Source organism: Amblyraja radiata, chromosome 24, assembly GCF_010909765.2.
Source record: "Amblyraja radiata isolate CabotCenter1 chromosome 24, sAmbRad1.1.pri, whole genome shotgun sequence".
NCBI lineage: Eukaryota > Metazoa > Chordata > Chondrichthyes > Rajiformes > Rajidae > Amblyraja > Amblyraja radiata.
The window spans coordinates 3,670,871-3,685,272 of record NC_045979.1 but is presented as its reverse complement, the minus strand read 5'-3'; the positions used below and the strand labels follow the sequence as shown (position 1 = coordinate 3,685,272).

The 14,402-nt window shown below is 47.2% G+C and overlaps 1 protein-coding gene across 1 annotated transcript in view; it reads right to left on the bottom strand.

Annotated features, from left to right (window-relative positions):
• Positions 1-13,586, bottom strand: part of LOC116986702 (serine/threonine-protein kinase TBK1-like) — a 71,397-nt gene extending 57,811 nt beyond the window's left edge. The window contains exons 1-5 of the mRNA XM_033042278.1: positions 13,348-13,586; positions 7,710-7,832; positions 5,639-5,779; positions 3,299-3,428; positions 951-1,132 (exon numbers count right to left, since the gene is read on the bottom strand). Of these exons, the coding sequence (XP_032898169.1) occupies positions 951-1,132; positions 3,299-3,428; positions 5,639-5,779; positions 7,710-7,796 (540 nt within the window). The 5' untranslated portion in view covers positions 7,797-7,832; positions 13,348-13,586. The remainder of the gene's footprint in view (positions 1-950; positions 1,133-3,298; positions 3,429-5,638; positions 5,780-7,709; positions 7,833-13,347) is intronic.
• Between the last annotated feature and the right edge of the window lie 816 nt (positions 13,587-14,402).

The following is a 14,402-nucleotide window of genomic DNA, read 5'->3' as shown; positions in this document are numbered from 1 at the left end:
AGGACAGTCTGTTCAATACACCTGGTCCATTCTCCCTTTCATACCCAGTATTATGTCCACATAACAGCATTTTACACAATATGTTAGCAGTTGGCACCTGGAGATGATTTTCCCTCCACGCTCCAGTGGCAGTCAGTTGACATCAGGTAACTCCGCATAGAACATGGATGAAACTTTAAGGGCGCCTTCTTAAAACTGCCAGGATGGCCACAAAATGCTGGAGTAACTCAGCGGGACAGGCATCATCTCTGGAGAGAAGGAATGGGTGACATTTCGGGTATGTGTAGAAAGGCCCCATGAGACTGTATGGACCTCATTCTATCTCCCTCTACCCAGAACACATTGTGTTCTCTCCTTTTAGATTTAAATTTGACGATGCCATGATTAGACTTTAGACTTTACTTTAGACTTTAAAGATACCATATGGAAACAGGCCCTTTGGCACACTGAGTCCATGCTGAACAGCGATCACCCCGTACAGTAGTACTATCCTACACACTAGAGATCATTTTACAATATTACCAAAGCCAATTAACCTACAATGCTACACGTCTCTGGAGTGCGGGAGGAAACTGGAGCACCCAAAGAAAACCCACACGCTCACAGGGAGAACGTACAAACTCCATACAGACAGCACCCGTAGTCAGGTTTGAACCTGGGTCTCTGGCGCTGTAAGGCAGCAACTACTGCTGTACCACTGTGCCGCTCATCATTTGGCTATGTTAAATTTCATTTGCCAACTTCTGCTTATATGTTCAATGCATTTTGATTTAAATTTAACCAGCTTCAAGCAAACATCATGTTATTATCTTCAACTGTAGCAGACAAAGTGAACAACCTTATCACGTGGACAGTTTATCCCATTTAGAATTGAAAACAACATTTATGGCATCCCCCCACGTGTATAATGTACACCAATATGTTAATGATATTATTAGAAGGTTACTAACCAAATACTCCTCAGTGCCATAAAGTGACATGAACTGTTCATCATCCTCCAGTTCTCGGGCTGCTCCAAAGTCGGTCAGTTTATAGACTGATTGGCCATCCTCTCCAACCACTCGCATGATGTTCCCTGGCTTAATGTCCCGATGCACTACACCATTCTCCCTCAACTGGTTCATGCCAGCAACTGGCACAGAGAAAGAGTGAGTTGTCGCAGAGAAAGAGAGAAAAAATCCAGTCACGATATGATATTTGAATCCATAAAAGGGTCATATTGCCCAATCCATTTGACCTGGACAGGGCAAAAATCAAACTGCTGGAGGAACTCAGTGGGCCAGGCAGCATCTGTGGAAGATAATGGACAAATGACGTTTCCCATCGGGACCCAGGTGTAGAAGGATATGGACCTAACGCAGGCAGATGGGACAGGTCTGAAGAAGTGCCCCGAGCTGAAACGTTATCTGTGCATCTCCCTCCTCAAAGGATGCCAGACCCCTTGTGTTCCTCCAACAATTTGATTTTTTGCTCAACATTTCAGCATCTGCAGTCTCGTGTGTCTTTGTTAATATTGGCTAAATTAAAGGCATCATAAAATGGAGGATCCCTGCACTTGTCAGAATTGCTTAACCCTTGTCAGCTGTACTTTACAGGTTTTGATTGGCGCTAGCCAGTCTAGGCTCAGACTGATTTGCAGGATGGTGAAGGGTCAGATGTTCTCCATGCTTCTCTTAAATTGATAACATGTATAGTGGTTTTGCAAACTAACCTTAAATGCATCATTTCTATTGGGCCGCTGCAAAAGCATTGTAAACAGTATACAGAATGTTGCAAGATGGTCATCCTGTTAATTGATGATTGGTCAAACTGTTGAGCCTTGGAGAAATTGTTTGATTCTCAGGGCACATGTTTCAATGTTTGTTCTTGTTAGCTTCCTTCGAGAGCTTTCTTTCTTATACAATGTATGAGCTGTTGTATTATTGGGTTAGGGAAATGTCTGATATGTATGGGGTTAATCGATATCTGTAATTGGGTTATTCAGAGTCCACCCCATGTGGTTCGGCCCCTCGAGGTCCCGGGACATATAAAAGTCCGCTGCCACGAGGTCCAGCGTCGATCTTCTGGGAGAGCGCTTTGGACTGCGTGACCTTCTGGAGTGTCTCTGTTTGAGTGAGGCCTAGAGGGCTTGAACAGCCAGATACGAGGATCGAACCCGCGGTGGGATAGGTACAGTAGTTGGACTGCAATTCGCTTTTGTTAAAATAGAATTTAGTTGTTTCAAGTGCTTGATTCAGTATTTTTACTGAAACTAGACTGGGGGGAAGCTTAGAAACGAGCAATTTACATCTTTATAGGTTGACTTTACACTTTAGAGAAACAGGGTCACCGAGTCCGCGCCGACTGGCGATCACCCCGTACGCTAACACAAGCCTGAACACTAGGGACAATTTTACAACTTACCAAAGCCAATTAACCTCCAAGCCTGTACATTTTTGGAGTGTGGGAGGAAACCAGAGCTCCCAGAGAATACCCCCGCAGGTCACAGGGAGAGCGTACAGACTCCGTACAGACAGCACCCGCAGACAGGATCGAACCGGGGTCTCTGGTGTGTAAGGCAGCAATACTAGTGCTGCATCACTGTGCCAACCCTTGGACAGGTACATGGGCAGGAAAGGTTTAGAGGGATATTGGCCATATGTGGGCAGGGTGGGGCTTGTGTAGATGTGGTATCTTGGTTGGCATGGTTGGGCCAAAGGGCTGGTATCCATGCTTTAATTTATATTAGAGATACAGCGCACAAAACAGGCCCATTGGCCCACCGAGTACATGCCGACCAGCAATCCCCATAAACTAGTACTTTCCTACACACTAGGGACAATTTACCATTTTTACCAAAGCCATTAAACCTACAAACCTGTACATATTTGGAATGTGGGAGGAACCCAGAGCTCCTGGAGAAAACCCATGTGGTCACTGGGATAATGTACAAACTCTGTACAGACAGCACCCATAGTCAGGATCGAACCCAGGATCTGGCAGTGTAAGGCAGCAACTTCTGCCACCGTGCCGCCCCATTGTGTATGACTCTGTGATTCTATAACTCTATTAGACTCTAAGCATGTGGAGGAAACCTGCATGGTCCCAGGGACAACAGAGTGTGCTCAAGGTCATGACTGAACCCAAATCATTGTGACCCTAACTGTTGAATGTTCAACCACCCTTGGTGGTAAGAGGCAGCCTTAGAGGAGAGGTTTACCTGGTTCTTTTGCTTCTCACTGCCCCAGCCACCAATTTTCAAAACTTCTTCCACCACGACAACTTTAATCGAGTTGCGCACAATCTTGTTGAGCCTTACCAACACTCTGCAGGACAATCAGGAACTCCGATTCCGACAGGCCGAATGCGTTTTCCGATTCTTCCAAAACACTATGCAGACTTCCGCCGGCACAGTACTCCATCACAAGGACCTTCTGCTTGGTGGTTCCCTGGTGGACAGGCACAACGAGAAGTGTCTCAGTCTCACTCCCATGGCTGTGGAAGCAGCGTGCAAGGTGGGGGTGGTACCCTGGAGGGTGCCCGAGTCACTTCTGACAATTCACCGCTTGCAGCAGCTACACCAGATCAACCCAGCAGACTGGGAGTTTATGGAATATGCTCTCGGTATCTGTCTGTGGTTCTGGGAATAGGAGGAGTGTGTTGACCCCCCCCCCCCCCCCCCTCAAACCTGTTCCTCCTTTCGGTAAGATAAGTATTTAAAAGACAAATCTGGAGGAAACTCTTCCTTAAGGTAATCACCCACATCACACATTGTGGAGCAGGTGTCCGTTGTTCAAGATGTGGACTCTTATACATCGGCGAGACCAAATGTAATCTGGGCACTCGTTTAGCTGAACACCTTCGCTCAATCTGCCTGGACCTACCTGATCTCCCGGTTGCCAAACACTTTAATTCCACAGTCCCACACTGACCTTTCTGTCCTAGGCCTCCTCCATTGTCAGAGTGAGGCTAAACGCAAATTGGAGGAACAGCATCTCATATTTCGCTTGGGCAGTGGTTTGAATATTGATTTCTCTAAATTCAAGGAGCCCGTGCATTCCCTCTCTCTCCATCCCTCCCTCACCCATGTCGTACCAGCTTCAAAGTCATCTTGTTGAGTCATTGTCTAGACCCGTTCTCACTAGCCCACAGCTAACAATGGCCTGTTCCCTTTGTCATCGTTGCTTTTCAGCATATCTTTCATTCATTTGTTCTGTATCGTTCTACATCACTGTCTATATCTCTTGTTTCCCTTTCCCCTGACTCTCAGTCTGAAGAAGGGACTCGACCCGAAACGTCACCTATTCCTTTTCTCCAGAGATGCTGTCTGACCCACTGAGTTACTCCAGCTTTTTGTGTCTGTCAACCATTGCAGAAGTGGATACTCACTGGGGTCCTGACAGTTCACAATAGTCTCAGAGACTCAGGGAGCTGAACTCAGGGTAACAAGCAGTTGAGGAATCCTTGTGTGGTCCTTATAATTGCTGGTGGTGGGAAATTGGGGGGAAGGTGGTTCGGGTGAGGGGGCATTGGGGGCACTTACTTTGTTTTATCAGGTTTCCAATCCTGATTGTGTTGCAATTTTCCTTCTAAAGAGGTTGTAGGAGCCATTCATGCTTAAGGGCCTGTCCCACTTTCATGACTTAATTATTTTATCCCGATCATTTTTTTACTCGTGGACATTTTTTATCGGGCTGGAAGAAACGTCCCGACTTACCCGATGCCACGAGTACCTACGGCTAGCATAACGAGCCGCTACGATATATCTACAAACTCCTATGACCTCCTACGGACTCGTCACCAACATTCTGCGAGTTTGAATCAGGGGAAAACTTGGGAGAATTCGTGAATTGCCTCGTGAAAGTGGGGCAGGCCCTTTAGTCTAGTAACTGTTAGCATATTTTATTATTTTGTCTCAATATTTCAGGCAGAATTATTTTGAACGCGTGAGGATGGGCTTTTGATAGGTAGATGAACGTTACATATAGCGTAGTCACAGGGAGTGGTCAGATCAAGGTTGTTAAGGGTTTGGACACACTAGAGGCAGGAAAAATATTCCCGATGTTGGGGGAGTCCAGAACCAGGGGCCACAGTTTAAGAATAAGGGGTAAGCCATTTAGAACGGAGACGTGGAATCACTTTTTCTCACAGAGAGTGGTGAGTCTGTGGAATTCTCTGCCTCAGAGGGCGGTGGAGGCCAGTTCTCTGGATGCTTTCAAGAGAGAGCTAGATAGGGCTCTTAAAGGTAGCGGAATCAGGGGATACGGGGAGAAGGCAGGAACGGGGTACTGATTGGGGATGATCAGCCATGATCGCATTGAATGACGGTGCTGGCTCGAAGGGCCGAATGGCCTACTCCTGCACCTATTGTCTGTTATCAGAGTGGAGAAAGCACGGGAGAAAGAATACAGTTTTTACCAGATCAGACAGTAAGAATGGAAAGCTACCATTTGTGTATCTGGTATGTTCACTTCTTTGTCTGTACATCTACCTCAATAAAGAATCAATTAAACTGGAAAGAACGACTGGAGGATCCGTTTCTTTTATCTTCTGCATACGATTACTCCTCCCTGCCTGTGTAGTAACGGCCATGGATAGCTGAAGCTTGGAATAGTTTGAAATTGCCATTACAGAGGCAGTGACAGAATCCCACACTCACCACTTCCTCCACTGCCAAGAGCTTCACAATGTTCTTGTGGTTTAATTTGCGCAACATGTCAAACTCTCTCATCTGCACTTCATACGGACGCAAATAACTGACATGATTGAACACTTTGACGGCATAATGATCGCCAGTTTGCTGCAAGTAAATGTTGAAACTGTTAGAAACTGTATGAGAAAAGGCAAAGATTTAGTTTAGTTTAGAGATACTGCACTGAAACAGGCCACTCGACCCACCGAGTCTGCGCCGACCAGCAATCCCCGCACATTAACACCATCCTACACACACTAGGGTCAATTTACACTTATACCAGTCAATTAACCTACAAACCTGTACGTCTTTGTAGTGTGGGAGGAAATCAAAGATATCCGAGACCCACACAGGTCACGGGGAAAACGTACAAACTCCGTACCTGTAGTCGGCATCGAACCCGTGTTTCTGCCGCTGTAAGGCAGCAACTCTACCGCTGCGCCACCATGCCGCCCTTTGGTTACCGTTTAGCATGAAGTAAATCAGTACCCATCTATTTACAATTTCATCAGGTCCTTCAGATCCACATTCTCCCACAGCACATCCAAGTCAATGACTCCATTATTACATAAATGTCCTGTTTGATTACTTTACTTCTTGTGACTATTACTGCTTGGATAAAAATCAAACCACCAACATGTGGTCTTATACCACATTCTCTAATATTAACCATTTCCTGAGATTTGAACTAACATTACTACCAATTTCACTATTACTTTTCCCTTCTTCTGCTGAAAGTGTCAATTCAACGAAGGCCGGCAGTTCTACAGAGAGCCAGAGAGGAATCCATCATAGTAACTTGGACAGGCCAAGAATAGTCAGTCCACACTTCCAAGATGGCTCCCAATCCAGGCGACTATTTGCGTTCTAGTCACAGAATCAGATCTACAATCACGTATTACAGTCGCTCCATACTGTTAAATCTCCTACTCCTACAGCAACATTTCTTACTTTGACTATGATCACTAAATGTTATTCCATTATCATGTATCTCTACACTGTAAATGGATCGATTGTAATCATGTATTGTCTTTCTGCTGACTGGATAGCACACAACAAAAGCTTTTCACTGTACCTCGGTACACGTGACAAAAAAACTAAACTTAAACTGCAACTTAAACTGAAACCTCCTCCTAAACCATTGGACCCAGTTATGAGGCCGTCCACTGCCCCGAGCTCTCTCTGTCCATCCCTTCAGCTTTGAAATAGACAGGACAGGCCCACTTGTTAACATTCTGAAATGGGGCAAGGCCAACTTTGATGGTATTAGACAGGAACTTGCTAACGTTGATTGGGGCAGGTTGTTTGCGGCCAAAGGAATGTCTGGGAAGTGGGATGCTTTTCAAAGTGTGATGACAAGAGTTCAGGGCATGCATGTTCCAGTTAGAGTGAAGGGCAAGGCAGGCAGTAGTAAGGAAGCTTGGATAACAACATAAAATGAGATCTGATTGTGTAAATGACTCTGACCATGCACCCTGAGTACGGGAATCAAGAACCAGAGGACATAGGTTTAAGGCGAGACGGGAAAGATTCAATAGGAACCTCAGGGACACCTTTTTTATTATACAGAGTGTGGTGTATATATGGAACGAGCTGCCAGAGGAGGTATTTCAGGCATGTACTGCATCAATAATTATACAACATTTGGACAAATACATGGATAGGAAAAGTTTAGATTGATATAGGCAAACACTGGCAAGTGGGACTGGTGTAGATGGGGCATCTCGGTCAACATGGGCAAGTTAAGCCAAAGCCAAACTCCAACTCCATCCTATTCCCAACCCTACTCTCTCACCTGCTCTCGAATCCCCTTCAATCCCACCCGGTTCTCCACTCACCCTCTCATCCTATTGCTCAATCTCCGTCGATACCTGAAGACTACTTGCTCTTCATTCCTGTGTTAATTCCTCGTTATTTACTCGATTACCATCTGGGCGAAGAGAAAATCTCTAAGGCTTTCCTTGCTTATCCAAATGTCCCGTTGTAAGCAATGGCTTGATATTTAAACCAATACATTTGAGGGGAACATGTAGTGTACCTTGCGACGTGCTTTATATACACTTGCAGTTGCTCCCTGTCCGAGGATATCATTGAGTAACCAGAGGTAATTGGAAGTGCTCTGCATCCCTGGTTTGTGAAAGAAACCTTAGCGTTTAACGGGCTGTAGAAGTAAGAAAACAATGTATTAGCAAAATAATACAAGCAAAGATCCAAATCTTTCTACTCCCATCACGTTACCAAATGAAACTCATGAAGTCCAACCCTAATCTGTTGTAAGATCACTGATCCAGGCTAGAGACTGATTGGAGCACTCAAACCAACCTCTTGTCTCTCTGGATATAGAAGGCCATAAAAGATGTACAGGATTCACCATGACTTGGCCGTATGGATTCAGAACTGGCTTATTCATGGAAGGCAGAGGGTTGTGGTAGAAGGTAAATATTCTGACTGGAGGCCTGTGACCAGTGGAGTTTGGCGGGGATCTGTGCTGGGTGGGACCTCTGCTGTTTTGTCACAAATATAAATTACCAGAACACAACTGTGGATGGGTTGGTGAGTATGTTTGCTGACGACACCGACATTGGAGGAGTTGCAGACAGTGGGGAATGCTGTCTATAGATACAGATGAAATGGTGGAGAAATGGCAGATGGACTTTAACCCGAGCAAGTGAGAGGTGTTGCACTTAGAGAGGATGAAAAAAAGGGAGTATACAGTTAATGGCAAGAGCCTTAATATCATCGATGTGGAGATGGACCTTGGAGTCCAAGTTCAAAGCTCACTATAGGTGGAAGCACAAGTAGTTCAAGTTCACATTTATTGCCACGTGCACCAATTGAGGGACAGTGGGATTTGATTTATCGTGTAGCCATACAAACAAAAGAGCACAATACACAATAGAATAAAACATGAAGATCCACAATAGTGCAATCAACATTCTTCACAGTGGTGGAAGGCAATAACTTTGTCATTCATTCTCCTTTGTTCATTCGTGGTCGGGGCCATCAACCCTCCGCAGTTGCTGCTACGGATGGCCCGATGTACAGGCCGTCTTGTCGGGATGCTCGAAACTCCAACATCGGGAGGTCCCGAATCAGCCGCTTCCTACTGGAGACCGGGGCTTCACGATGTTATGGGCCGCAGGCCGGCGGTCGGAGCTCTTAAAGTCTACGCCCGCGGCTAGAAGCTCCACAGACCGCAGCTTCAGGATGTCGTAGTCCGCGGGCCAGCGATCGGAGCACTTCTTCTAGCGACCCCTGGCAAGGTATCGCCCGGCTCCGCGATGGAAAGTCCGCGCTGCGCCCGCTACTGAAGCTCTGGATCGACTTTGTGAAAGGCCGCACCAATCCAAGTTGTTAGGCAGCGAGGGAGGGCGAAATGCAACTAGAAGAAAAGTCGCATTCCAACGAGGTAAGTGACTAAAAAAGTTTCCCCCAATTCCCGCCCACACTAAAACACACTCTTAGACATACTAAAAACAAAAAAAAGTGGAAAGGACGAACAGCTGCAGGCGAGGCTGCCGGCTCAAGGCGCCACCCGTCGGTTTCTCATAGAGTAGAGAGGATGGTAAAGAAAGCGTATGATGTGCTTGCCTTCATCGCTCGAGGCATTGAGTACAAGAGTCAGAAAGTCATGATATAGTTTTATATGACTTTGGTTAGACTGTATTTGGAATATTGTGTGCAGTTCTGGTCCCCCCATTACAGGAAAGATGTGGAGGCTTTGGAGCATGAAGAGGTGGTTCACCAGAATGCTGCCTGGATTAGAGGGTTTCAGCTACAGGGTACAGGGTTGGATAGAGTTGTTTTCTCTGGATTGGCAGAGGCTTGATGAAAGTATGTAAAATATGGTGTGGAATAGATAGGGTAGACAGTCAGTGCATTTATCTCGTGCTGGAAATATCCAACACTCGAGGTCTTAGCAATAATGGGAGAGGGAAAAAGTTTAATGGAGATGTGCAGCGCAAGTTATTTTCCCCACACAGAGCAGGGTGAGGGCCTAGAACATAGTGCCAGGGGTGGTGGTGGAGCCAGATATTATCGTGGCATTTTATGAGTGTTTTAGGCACATAGAAGTGCAGGGAATAGAGGGATATGGATCATGTACAGGCAGATGGGATCAGTTTAACTAGGCATCATGATCAGCACAAACACAGAACGCCGAAGGGTCTGTTCCTCTGTTTAGTTAACTTACTGTCCTTCGTGAGGAGGGGGCGGGGTGAAGGAGGGAAGGGGCGGTGGTGGTGGTGGAGGAAGAGGCCCACTTTTCCGTTTCACATGGCTGTTGTTGCGGCTCATGTTGTAGCTGAAGGAGGAAGTGACGATGGTGAGGCAGGGTGTGGAGGAGTTAGTGGGGAGGAAGCAGTGATGGAAGGTGAAAGGGGGAAGAGGACGAAGCCCCAGCTTCCGCCCATTGGGTCACCGGCCCCTCCTCCCCCCACGCACCCTCCCCTTTTTCCCCCCCCTCCATCGCCCCTGCCTCCTCCTTCTCCCCCAGAGGCGCCGACATACTCCACCTTGGAAGTGACAGCAGGTGCGAGGGGAGGGAGCCCCATGGTGACCGAGCGCATTCTGTCGGTGGGACCACTTTGAATAGCTGCCACGCGAATCACAACAGCAGCCACGTGAAAGGGTGAAGAAGGGCTGGCTGGTGTAGACCAGCCGCATCAGCCCCTAGTTTCAAAGTGAGACAACACAAAGTGCTGAAGTAACTAGGCCGACTGAACCTATCTGAGGAAGGGTCCCGATGTCACATATCCATGTTCTCCAGAGATCCTGAGTTACTCCAGCTCTTGTAATATTGTCCGGATTATAGGGATGGGCGGAACATCAGGTGCCAAAAAATTGGTGTTTAACCTGTACATGATTATAATTGAGCCATCCACGGTGCACAGATACAGGATGGCAACCCCACTACAACTGCACCTACGACTACAGCATTATCAATTATCTCCATGACGACCAGTTCACAGAATGCAGGAACTCCTCGCGACCATGAAGGACACTCACCGGAGACCACCAGCAAACATGTGGCGACCATGTGGCGAGTGCAGAGTCTCTTGCACAGGCCCATAACTGTTTTCCATCCCCCAGCATTGAGTTGCTCCTTAGTAACTAAAATCTGCCCTCACTATTAAGATAACCAAAAGGGCCTGTCCCACTATACGAGTTTACCCAAGAGCTCTCCTGAGTTAAAAAAAAAATCAAACTCATGGTAAGTACGTAGAATGTACGTAGCGGGCACGTCGGAGCCCGGGACGTCTCTTAGCGGCTCGTAACGCTAACGGGGGGGGGGGGGGGGGGCAGAAGGGACACATCCACCCCATGTTTTGCGAGGTGGGGGACATCCCCCCCAAGTTTTTGTCATCGGGATTTTGTCATGAGGATAGAGTGCGGTGATTGGAGGAGGGAGACGTGGCACAAACCTGCGCCTCATCCGTAGCCAGGATTGATCCCGGCCGGGTCTCCGGTGCTGTCCCGTCCCCACCCGAGTGCTCTCCCCCCTACAGGTGGCCAGAGAGGTCGGGAGTCAGACGCGAGCTTTACCCCCCGGCCCACAGCTCAACTCTGCCTGTCCCGCCAGGTTAACCTGCCTGGGCTTGCAGGAAATATGGCCAGTGCGGAGAAGCAGCACCCGTCAGTCCAGTCAGGGCTGTAGGTTAACCCGGCGAGACAGGCAGAGTTGAGCTGCATTTAGCGCTGGACTGAGCCTAAGAAGCCTCGCACGCGTTTGTATGTGTGTGTGTGTGTGTGTGCGCGCATGCGCGCGCGGCCGCCAAAAAATTGTGTCCCCCGGTCCCCTCCATGTTTTGATAGCGAGTTCCGTGCCTGGGTATATGGAACAAGCTGCCGAAGGAGGTAATTGAGGCAGGTACCATCGCAATATTTAAGAAACATTTAAACAGGCACATGGATAGGACAGTTTAGAAGGATATGGGTCAAACACAGGCAGGTGGGATATGTTGAGCCGAAGGGTCTGTTTCCACTGTATAACTCTATGACTCGTCCCACCTTCCTGCAGTTGGTGTATAACCCTCTAAACCTATCCTATCCATGTACTTGTCCAAATGTCTCTTAAACATGTTAGTACCTGCCTCAACCACCTCCATATACCCAGCACACTTTGTGTAAAAATAGTTACCCCCTCATTTACCTATTAAATCTTTCCACCCCCTCACTTTAAACCTATGTCCTCTGCTTCTCGATTCCCCTACTCTGGGCAAAAGACTGTGCATTTATTTACCCGATCTATTCCACTCATGATCTTGTACACCTTTATAAGATCAACCTTCATCCTCCTGCACTCCAAGGAATAGAGTCATAGCCTGCTCAACCTTTCACTATAGCTCAGGCCCTCAAGTCCTGGCAACATCCTCGTAATTTTTTTCTGCGCCCTTTCCAGCTTGACATCTTTCCTATAACATGGTGACCAGAACTGAACACAATACTCTAAATGTTGCCTCACCAATTGTGTATGCAATTTCGCTGCCTCAAAAAGGCTGGCAGTATCATCAAAGACCCACAACATCCTGGCCACACACTCATCTCCCTGCAACCTGCAGATAGAAGGTACAGGAGCCTGAAGACTGCAACAACCAGGTTCAGGAATAGCTACTTCCCCACAGCAATCAGGCTATTAAACCTGGCTCGGACAAAACTTTGATTATTAATAACCAATTATCTTTTATTTGCACTTTATCATTTTATTTATTCATGTGTGTATATATTTATATTACAGTATATGGACACATTGATCTGTTTTGTAGTAAATGCCTACTATGTTCTGTTGTGCTGAAGCAAAGCAAGAATTTCATTGTCCTATCAGGGACACATGACAATAAACTCACTTGAACTTGATGAACTCCCAACTTCGATACTCAATACTCTGACTGATGAAGGCCAATGTGCCAAAAGCCTTCTTGACCATCCCATCTACCTGTGATGCCACTTTCAAGGAACAATGTACCAGCACTCCTAGATCTGCGAGACCAAGCGCAAGCTCTGCGATCATTTCGCAGAACACCTCCGCTCAGTCCAGCTAGGCCTACCCGATCTCCTGGTTGCTAAACTCTTTAACTCCCCCATCCATTCCCACACTGACCTTCCTGTCATGAGCCTCCTCCACTGTCAGAGAGGCCCAACTCAAATTGGAGGAACAGCCTCTCATACTTCACTTGGGGCAGCTTACAGCCCAGCGGTATGAACATTGACTTCTCTAACTTCAAGTAACCCTTGCTTTCCCTCTCTCTCCATCCCTCCCCCCCCCCCCCCCCCCCCCACCCAAGTTCTCTGACTAGTCCTCCCCCTACCCTAGTTCACAGTTGTCCTGATGAATTTTACTGACTGTACACCTCGCTGTCACCTTCCCCTCAGCTAACAATGAACCATTCTACATTTCCTGGATTGTCTGCTTTGATCTGTCGTTTTCACACCTTCCCCGTCCATATCTCCAGCCTCCCTCTCCCCTGACTGTCTGAAGAAGGGTCTCGACCCGAAACGTCACCCATTCCTTCTCTCCAGAGATGCTGCCTGGCCCGTTGAGTTACTCCAGCGTTTTGTGTCTATCTTCGGTGTAAACCAACATCTGCAGTTCCTTCCTGCACATTCCATTAATCTCTCTTCCGCAAAAGCCGAAATGCTCTAAAATACTTTTTCGTTGGTGGAGTTTCACATCTCACCTTAGACTCTAGGCCTCGATACAGAGTCGGCTTCTTTGCTGGATGTGGTGACTGACGTCTCGGCGTTTGACAAGATATGTTTCAACACTGGCAAAACGAAATTAAAAGTGAAAGAGAACCGGGGCAGGTTTTAGTGGGCGGCGCTTGAGCATCAAACTCGCCCATTCTCTGCACAATCGGGCAGGTTGGGAATGCTTCCTGCAGGCGGACTTGTCCATTGAGCGGCGGCACAAGCATTCATTCACTCACTCACTCACTCTCTCCCCACCACCGCGGCACCAAGCCAAACTACCCCGAATCACTTTCGTTTCTTCCTCCTTCCGCGTCCAGTCTCCCCCTCGCCCCGGTCCTTGCCTGCTTCTCCTGGACCCAGTTTACCAACCGTCCAGACTCGATGAGGCTAAAGGCGTGCACAATCATCCATGCAATTCACAGAACCATCATGGGAACAATCGCAGAATTAATTGAACCTAATGTCCTAAAACCCAGAGAGCCGGAGAAGGCTGTTTGAGACATTCAACTGAGCCATTCAGAACCTATTGGCTCTCGCGAACCTTTTGTTATTGTGAAATTAGGCCATTCGGCCCATCGAGTCTACTCCGCCATTCAACCATGGCTGATCTCTGCTGAATCCAATTTCCCTGCCTTCTCCCCATAACCCTTGGCACCCATTTCTAATCATGAATTTGTCTATCTCTGCCTTAAATTTATCCACGACTTGGCCTCCACAGCCCTCTGTGGCAATGAGTTCCACAGATTCACCACCCTCTCACTAAAGAAGTTCCTCCTCATCAGCAGTTCAGGTGTATGTTAGCTCATCATAAAAACATAGACCTGAAACATAAGATTTAGGACAGAATTAGGCCATTTGGCCCATCGTATCTGCTCTGCCATTCAAGCATGGCTGATCTATTTTTCCCTCCCAGCCCCATTCTCCTCTCTTCTCTCTGTAACCTTTGATACCCTTACTAATCAGAGTAGTATTTTCTGCATTTACTGTAGAAGATACCTCAAATGAGAACAGGATCTAAGATGTAATGCATAATAATGTGGAT